This window comes from Coffea arabica, chromosome 2c, assembly GCF_036785885.1.
Source record: "Coffea arabica cultivar ET-39 chromosome 2c, Coffea Arabica ET-39 HiFi, whole genome shotgun sequence".
Taxonomy (NCBI): Eukaryota; Viridiplantae; Streptophyta; class Magnoliopsida; order Gentianales; family Rubiaceae; genus Coffea; species Coffea arabica.
The window spans coordinates 74,368,984-74,377,962 of NC_092312.1; the positions used below are offsets into that span (position 1 = coordinate 74,368,984).

General features: G+C 35.9%; 2 protein-coding genes across 3 annotated transcripts; both read left to right on the forward strand.

The window, feature by feature from the left end:
- Positions 1-2,136: 2,136 nt before the first annotated feature.
- LOC113727989 (UDP-galactose/UDP-glucose transporter 2-like) lies at positions 2,137-5,645 on the forward strand. Its single transcript, XM_027252425.2, has 7 exons — positions 2,137-2,660; positions 3,505-3,533; positions 3,647-3,848; positions 4,330-4,572; positions 4,675-4,776; positions 4,851-4,958; positions 5,213-5,645. Exons 1-7 carry the CDS (start codon positions 2,535-2,537, stop codon positions 5,465-5,467), a joined length of 1,065 nt encoding a protein of 354 aa, XP_027108226.1. The 5' UTR covers positions 2,137-2,534; the 3' UTR covers positions 5,468-5,645.
- A 1,006-nt stretch (positions 5,646-6,651) lies between these two features.
- On the forward strand, positions 6,652-8,531 carry LOC113724684 (uncharacterized). Of its 2 annotated transcripts, none has more exons than XM_072076474.1 (2): positions 6,652-7,008; positions 7,800-8,531. In XM_072076474.1, the coding sequence occupies exons 1-2, from the start codon at positions 6,786-6,788 to the stop codon at positions 8,378-8,380; spliced, it is 804 nt and encodes a 267-aa protein (XP_071932575.1). In that variant the 5' UTR covers positions 6,652-6,785; the 3' UTR covers positions 8,381-8,531. The 2 variants fall into 2 exon arrangements, with proteins under 2 accessions (XP_071932575.1, XP_027103363.2); XM_027247562.2 differs by having other exon boundaries at positions 6,653-7,008; positions 7,818-8,531.
- The last annotated feature ends 448 nt before the right edge of the window (positions 8,532-8,979 follow it).

An 8,979-nucleotide genomic window follows, 5' to 3' on the forward strand; every position in this document is an offset into this window, starting at 1 on the left:
ATTGCTCAATTCTAGTTCTGGTAATCTGCCTAACCCTCTTAAAATCTCAAGTTTACTGAACTTTTCGTACAGACCCGCGAATCATTGCTCAATTCTAGTTCTGGTAATCTGCCAAACCATCTAAAATCTGTGAATTATTTAAAATATCAAATCTGTGAATGTGTTTTACCTGTTATCCATTGGTATCCTAAAGTATCATTTTTCCATCAAATACCAGCTCTTTAACATCTATTTTTTCATAAACGAATTTATTTATCCGATAAAATAAAAATATACCCGTTTTCGAAAAAATACTATTTCCAATAAATAGCTGATGTTTTATTGAAAAACGGGTTTATTTTCATTTTATCCAATAAATAAATTTGTTTATGGAAAAATGGGTACTAAAGAGCTGGTATTTGATGGAAAAATGATACTTTAATATGCCAATGGATAACAGTTAAAACATATTCACGGATTTGGTATTTTAAATAGTCACAAATTTGGTATTTTAAATAATGACGATTAATAAGTTTACTGAACTTTTCGTACAGACCCGCGAATCATTGCTCAATTCTAGTTCTGGTAATCTGCCAAACCATCTAAAATCTGTGAATTATTTAAAATATCAAATCTGTGAATGTGTTTTAACTGTTATCCATTGGTATCCTAAAGTATCATTTTTCCATCAAATACCAGCTCTTTAACATCTATTTTTTCATAAACGAATTTATTTATCCGATAAAATAAAAATATACCCGTTTTCGAATAAATACTATTTCCAATAAATAGCTGGTGTTTTATTGAAAAACGGATTTATTTTCATTTTATCCAATAAATAAATTTGTTTATGGAAAAATGGGTACTAAAGAGCTGGTATTTGATGGAAAAATGATACTTTAAGATGCCAATGGATAACAGTTAAAACATATTCACGGATTTGGTATTTTAAATAGTCACAAATTTGGTATTTTAAATAATGACGATTAATAAGTTTACTGAACTTTTAGTAGAGACCCGCGAATCCAATAAATGCATCGTCATGCTTAGCCATTCAAGAGTACAAGCCGCCCTCATCTATACGTTTACTAGTAAATACCAAAGGCGGATTTCACCTCCTAATTTGAGGCATGGAGTCTAATTAATTATTAGGTTGGTGATACAGAGAAAGTTGTGATTCTACTTTATGGTAGGAATATTAGCTAGGCAAGTAAGATCTTTAAATTTACTCTCCATCGTTTTATTATCTTCGTTCCCCTAAAATTAAGAGTCTCCCTTGAATTGGGGAAAAAAAAATACTACTAATTATCCCGCCTCAATTTCAATACATAATATAAGTCCAAGATATGCAAGAATCTAATTATAAGAAAGAAAATTTGATGTCACAATCTCTCATCTATAAAAATAAAAAATTTGTATTCTCACAGATTCAAAACATTATCTCGATATCCTTATTCTATGAATAAAAAAATTAATTAATTAATCCTCTTGATAAGTGACAATTATCTCGATATCCTTTTTTTTTAATTAATTTAAATATTTTTTAGGAAAAAAATAAATTGAATTGAAGAAGAATCTAGATAAATTGAATTGAAAAAGAATATCTGTGACAGCATATAATAAATGTGAATATCTGCTATATACTACTCCCTCCGTCCCACTTTGATAGTCTTGTTTTCCTTTTTCGTCTGTCCCAAATTGTAGTCCACTTTCCCATTAAGAAATGTAGTTATCTTTCAAATTGTCTAAAATACCCTTATTAAATATCTTGTTATTAATACATTGTTATTAAATACTAACCCACTACATTGAATACATTGAGTTTTTCCAATACTAACCCATTAACTGTAACTGATATTAATTGGCACTCTTCGTGATCAGCATAAGGGTATTTTAGGAAATTATTAATCTAAATTTATGTTTCCAATCAAATTAATTACACTTTTTTAATGTGTGTGAAAAAAAAAATCAAGACTAATAAAACGGGACGGAGGGAGTAATAAAATGCATGAATACTATCTAATGTCTAAGAGGGATGGAATTGTAAAAACATCCCATTGAACCCCCACATTCAATATTTGGTGATTAGCTGAAAAATCTCAGTCGAAGATCGTGATATATATATATATATATATATATATATATGTATGTATAGATACAGTCTCCCTGTTTCTTATTCTGCCTTCTCTCGTGACTGCATCTCTCTCTCCTGCTCCAACTCTCTGTCTTTCTCCAATTTCCTCATAAGAAACAACTTAAATATAAACACGCTTTCTTCATTTATTCATTCTTTGCCAAGGTTTTCGCAGCCTTGTACATGGTCATGGACGCATATTCATTGTCTTTTCCCTAAATTCATTCCTTTTTCCTCTCCTCCTTTTCTCCCTTTCTCTCCATATTCTTGGAACCCCACAAACCAAAAGAGCCAGCCAACATGCAAACGCTGGAGAATCAGTTTCACGAAGCCAGCTTAAACCCACTGTTTTCTTGAACTTTTCAGTAAGAAAGAAAGAAAAAGGCTGGTCTTTTCTGTTTACAGAGAAAAGGGAGAAAAGATGAAGCACGAAGAACAAGCTCGGTTCCTTTTTGGGATTTCTTTAACTGAATGGCCTAAATGGAAGCAGTTCCTTATTTGCTCTTCTGGGTTCTTCTTTGGTTATCTCATCAATGGCATCTGTGAGGTACGTGTATGTGTATTGCAACCTCTAATTATCTCTGAAAAGGGAGAAGCGAATCTATAATTGCATTTATTCTTGATACTCTGTTGTCATAAAAACATATTGAAAGAGATCAATTACAAGATTATGAAGCAGAAGTATTGGGGCACTAGTTGTGAGGGATCGGATAGAATTTTGGTTATTTTTCTTCCTTTTTTTTTTTTTGCTAGTTTTGCTGTATTGGTAATTCTCATGTTTTTTTGGGGCAAGTATCTTGATCACGAATTACTGAATACAGAAGTCAGTTTCTTTATTATGCTTGAACTTGCTTTTCCAATGACACAAGTCTGCGAGATACTAAGTGCTTTCTATTTTTGGGTTTAGTTGAATTTAGCAGTATTTTTTGGAGTAATGTATTCTGCAACTCGTTTTGATCCTAAATATTGTCGCCGTCAGCATTTATGTTAGTTTCCTGTGCAATCTCCGTGTTAAATAATTTTTGCATGGGTCCCATTTTGGACTTACTTTTGCATTTAGCACAGAAATTTATCATAGAGATTGTACTGTAAACTTAAAATTTTAAATTCGCAAAGCTGTTAGCTATCTTTCGATTGTTTCATATTCCTTTTTTCTTTTCATCTTGTGACTTTGTGAGGAAGAGCGGCAGGGAAAGAGGAAAGCTCCTTAAATTGCTAGCAACACCTTTTTTTTTTGGCTGATTAATATGTCACTTCTTGTACTTATTAGGTTGGTAAATGGTCTCATTTTTTCAATTTTCTGATGTCTATTTTTAGGATTCTTGTATTTGTGCATCCACATTATGCTTAATTGTCATTTGAACGGAACTCTTTTCTTTTCTTTTTTTCAGGAATATGTATACAATAGGCTCCAATTCAGGTGAGCTTTTGCTGTTACACATAGTTCTTGATATTCAAAATGGCCTACAAAAGATGAGTTCTATTGCAGTGAGTAATCTGGTCTTAATTAATGTCCGTTCTGCCTTCTTGTAGCTATGGCTGGTACTTCACGTTTGTCCAAGGATGGGTGTATCTTTTACTGATTTACTTGCAAGGCTTCACACCTAAGCAAATGGTGAATCCTTGGAAGACTTATGTAAAGCTGTCTGCTGTGCTTATGGGTTCACATGGACTTACCAAAGGTTCATTGGCATTTCTTAATTATCCGGCCCAGCTCATGTTCAAATCCACCAAGGTGAATCCATAGCTTTCTTACCATTTGTATAGTATTTGCATTGAAATTAATCTTTCATGCACTTGTTTTTTCAACTTATGCATCATACATCCCCTTGAAAAGCAGAGTAAATAGTCTGGATGTTGATATTATGATTAGGCTGCCAAATATGAACTAAAGTCCACATCTAGGCAAAAGTCTTGACAAAATTGTAATATGGATGCCAATTCACTTAGCTTTTTCATTACCTTGTAGCCTAGCATTTTGCAGGCGCTGGCTCTCTGAGGATGGGTGGCCTTCTGGCTTGCTTCTCATCAGATTGATGCAGTTTGCTTGAGGCTTTAAAAGCCTGAGATTGCTTGAGATCCGACTACAGAAGAGCTTTCATTTTCTTATGTTATAAAAATGACTTGTATTTTGATGCGCCTGATCTTTCTGCATCGATGATTTGCATTCACTGTCTTTGTGGTTCACAAGTTCGTTAATTTGCTGCATTTTCCAGGTTTTGCCTGTGATGATAATGGGCGCCTTCATTCCAGGATTAAGACGGAAATATCCTCCTCATGAATATGTATCTGCCATCCTCTTAGTTGTGGGCTTGATTCTTTTCACTTTGGCAGATGCACAAACTTCGCCAAATTTTAGTGTAGTTGGTGTTATAATGGTGTCTGGTGCTTTGATTATGGATTCTTTTCTGGGGAACTTGCAAGAAGCTATCTTTACTATGAGTCCTGAAACAACCCAGGTAAGTAGCATTTGATCTCATTAATTTGCAAGTCTTCAAGTATGCAAAACTAGTCATGGTGAAGGTATGATACTTGTTCTTCCATTTCCATTGTCTTGGCAGATGGAGATGTTGTTTTGTTCAACTGTTGTTGGCTTACCGCTCTTGATTCCACCAATGCTTTTGACAGGAGAACTATTTAGGGCATGGAGTTCATGCTCCCAGGTACATGCTCAACGGTCATCTTTTAATTTTCTCTAACCTTGTACAAACCTTGATCATAATTTCTTGCTTTGCAGCATTTGTATGTATATGGTGTTCTGATCTTCGAGGCCATGGCTACCTTTGTCGGGCAAGTCTCAGTCCTTTCCCTCATTGCCCTCTTTGGCGCTGCCACTACCGCCATGGTACGTTCATTTCATTTGCATTCTTCCTTCACCTTGAAATTGTGCGACAAAGGCAGCAACAATTCAGGCACTATAGGAATGTTTTCAGCTAGCATTTGTTTCAGTGACGCATTCTAAACTTCGTCATACAAACTGGTTCTCAGTTCATGACATCGATCACACGCACTGATCAATGCCTAGAAGCAAATTTTAAGTTTTCTTGGGTAAGAAAATTCAAGTTCTTTACTCTGCCTGACTCTATTGATATCTCACAGGTTACCACAGCGAGGAAGGCGGTAACGTTGCTGCTGTCCTATTTGATATTTACTAAGCCACTGACTGAACAACATGGAACTGGGTTGCTTCTTATATCTATGGGAATCATACTGAAGCTATTGCCTGATACTAAGCCCCGCAAGCCATCTGTAGCCCAAGCTCCTGCCTCCAGGGCCGGAAAACCATCATCTAGCAATGGGAGCAATTCTCAGATGGAAATTGAGGAAGAGGAAGAGAAAAGACCATTAGTCTGAAATTTGGATGTTTGAAACTGTAATTTACGTTCATTTTATTGATGATCTTACGAATAGATAGAGAGTAAAAAGTAGACGAGGAGTATAGTAGATTTTATGCTGTTGTTTGCCTTCTTCTTTCTCTTGGAAGGAAAGTTGCGTTGATGATTTTAATATACTTCCTGCTTGCTCCGTCTTACTTTCCAAGTCACATTGAGCATATTGGGAATGGGAATGGGGTTCTCAAGAGATTGAAGTTTTTGGGGATTGTTTCCCAGCAGAAAACACATAAAAAATTGTCTCATGGAATGGCAAGGGGACCCTTAAGGGGCTATTTATATGTAACTTTCATTGGATATTGACAATAAAAAAAAAAAAAAAAAAGCGGCTGTGTTGGGCTCAAAACCTCAACATGGCATGGTGTTTGAACGTTTAGTATAAAGCCGGTTGTGCAAAAGAGCTCAAGGGGTTGTTGTTAGGTTAGGAGTGCGAAAGAATCAAATTCAATTGAATGGCTTGTGAGATTATTTGGTCAAAACTTGAATGAGTCGAATTCAATTGAATAGCTTGTGAGATTATTTGGTCAAAACTTGAACTCAGACTTGTGTCGATTGAATTTGAACTCTAATTTGAACCGTTGGAGTTTTTTGACGAAATCAACCTCAAGAGCTATTTAACGAGTTCAATCTCAATCTTAATATATGATGTTCAAAACTTATTGAATTTAATATAAAATATCTATTTTGTCCGTTATTTAATTATATTTTTTAAACTCGATTAGGCTCGCTTAGATTCATTTGAGCTCAATTAAACTTAATTTTCGACTTTGAGCTCGAGTTTAAATAAAGTAAAATAAAATTATACTCGAACTCAAATTCAAACTCGATTCTCAATAATTCAACGAGCTCGAACACGATCTCAAAATTTTTAAATTGACTTGACATTGAGTAATGCACTCTTTAATTTTGGCTCAATTCAGCCGCACCCATATCTGACAAAAAGGCTGGCAACCAAACGGAACCGGGGGCCGGGGGAGGAAAGGAATTTTTTTAATCTTTAATACATTGTGGGACCCGACCCGTATTGCTGGTAAATACTACGAGATGAAGCCACGCGTAAGTTCCTTTAACATGCAACTCCAAGACTAGCAGCTGTCGGACACGTGTAAGCTCCTTTAACATGCACGGTGAGGAGTGACACATCCACCATTTTTACGGCCACTCGCGTCGCCATTCATTCTTTTACTCGCGGCTTCAAACTTCAAAGATCGAATCCTCGCAAAAATCTGTCTTATTTATTTAGCTGCAAAACAGGAGATATACAACTAGGCCGGGAAAGAATGGTGGATGACAAAAATGCTAGTACCATCAATCCCTTGCTCCAGCCAGTAATATTGGTGGGGCATGGAGGTCATATTGTTGATGAGGAGGGCACCGATAGTGAGAGGCCAAAAGAACCATGGAAAAAAGAGTACGCGAAGAGCATTGTTTATGCTGGTTTGGATGCAATTGTCACTTCCTTTTCTCTCATCTCCTCCATCTCTGGTGGCCACCTCTCTTCCGGTTAGTCCATAGATCAATCAATAATGTGTGTGGTCCATATTATGATATTCTCATGCCAGACAGTCAATTGCATTTTTTTTTTTATTTAGCAACCTACCGATAGAGTTATGTATTTAGAATCTTAGATTCACGTCTAACAAGAGGTTGGTCCATCGTAAGATAATTTATAGGGAAAATTTTAGAAACCTCTTCTGAGATTTCTGACACTTTCACCGATCTTCCCTTAAAGTTTTAGCAATTACGCCGACCTCTCCTGTCAAAAAAATTTAGATCACATAACTTACATAATTTAACATGCAGTGAAAGTACTACTTTGTCCTGAGACATTAGACTTTATTACAAATGGATATTTGACAAAAAAAAAAAAAAAAAAAGGTTAGGGCACTAAATAAATAAGATTAACTAATTGAATCAGAATAACAGTTGTTTCATCTCAAATTAGCAACCATAATTACCATCAGAAAATGGCGTCAATTGCTACCCTAAGATGGCATGGCATCATTTTTGTGATTGACATTGCTTGACAATGAGAAGGACAGATAATCTTATATAATATGCATGGAAGGATTTTATGAGTAAGAGAAATAGATGGTTTTTATGCCAGGCTTGTATTTGTTGACTCTTGTGTGGAGAGACAAAACTAATTCATGCTTTTATTGCTGATTTCTTGACTAAGACCTGTATGTGTTTTTTGCACCAATACTTTACTTTCACCTCACCAGCTACAATTAAAAAAAATTAATTTTGTTACCTCAAGTTTAGATGCTTGTTATATGACAGTTTTATTGCAGTGGATGTTTTGGTATTAGGATTTTCAAATCTTGTAGCTGATGGGATATCGATGGGATTTGGGGATTTCATTTCAACCAGTACCGAGAGGGACATGGCTGCAAACGAGAGGTCGGTGACCGAGTGGGAAGTAGCCAATCACGGAAGGCCGCAAGAGCAAGAATTGCTCCAAAAATACCAAGACCTAGGGATGACTCCTAGTGACGCAACGACGGTGGTGAGCGTATTAGCCAAGTACAGGGACGTAATGGTCCATGAAAAACAGATGTTACCGCCGGACCAAACAGAGAAGCCATGGAAAAGTGGCTTGGTCACTTTTGCAGCTTTTATCGTGTTTGGCTGTGCGCCGCTCCTAGCTTTTATTATCCTCATTCCATTCACGAAGAATGATGCTCACAAGTTTGTCGGTGCCTGTGTTTTTTCTGCATTTGCCCTAATTCTCTTGGGGCTTGCTAAGGCCAAGATTGTAGGACAGAACTATGCCGCCTCGGTGGCTATCACACTCTCTAACGGCGCAGTTGCTGGCGCCGCCGCCTACGGTATTGGCTGGACGCTTCGGAACGTGGCTGGATTAGAGGACTAAGCAGTTGGGATTGCGGCGATATGTAAAATTTGTATGATAGTTATTTTTGATATATTGTATGGATGAGATGTTTTTTAAATTATTTTATCTGTGTATTATTATAACATTGTATTTAAAAAAATTGTTTATGAAAAATAGACCAATTCAAACAGAGATTTTTTTTTTTTTTTTTTTTTTTTACCGGTTAGACCTGGTGTTAGATTAGAAAGGTCGCAGTCGGATACTTGCTTAGTCAGAGAAGTGTTGCAGTTCCATTGTAATTAATTAGTCATATTGAACGAGGTAGATTTATTTATTAACAGACGTGGCAACAGGACGGGAAAAGGCCAATAGCATAGGAAAGTTTTTATTTTCTTTATATTTTTCCTTTCAAGAAGACGCACTTATATTGGATCAACATTTTCTCAGCAAGGGAGGAAACATAGGAATTAAAATTTAGGACCTCCAATTCACCCCTAAGCCTTGGGGGCCTTATATTGGTCATTTTATTTCTTGAAATTTTTATTGGTAACTAATTAAATGTTGAGCATTTTATTTGCCTTTTTCGGATGGTACAAATCCACGTATAAAGCAGTAAGGTAACATCTCGAATATTCACC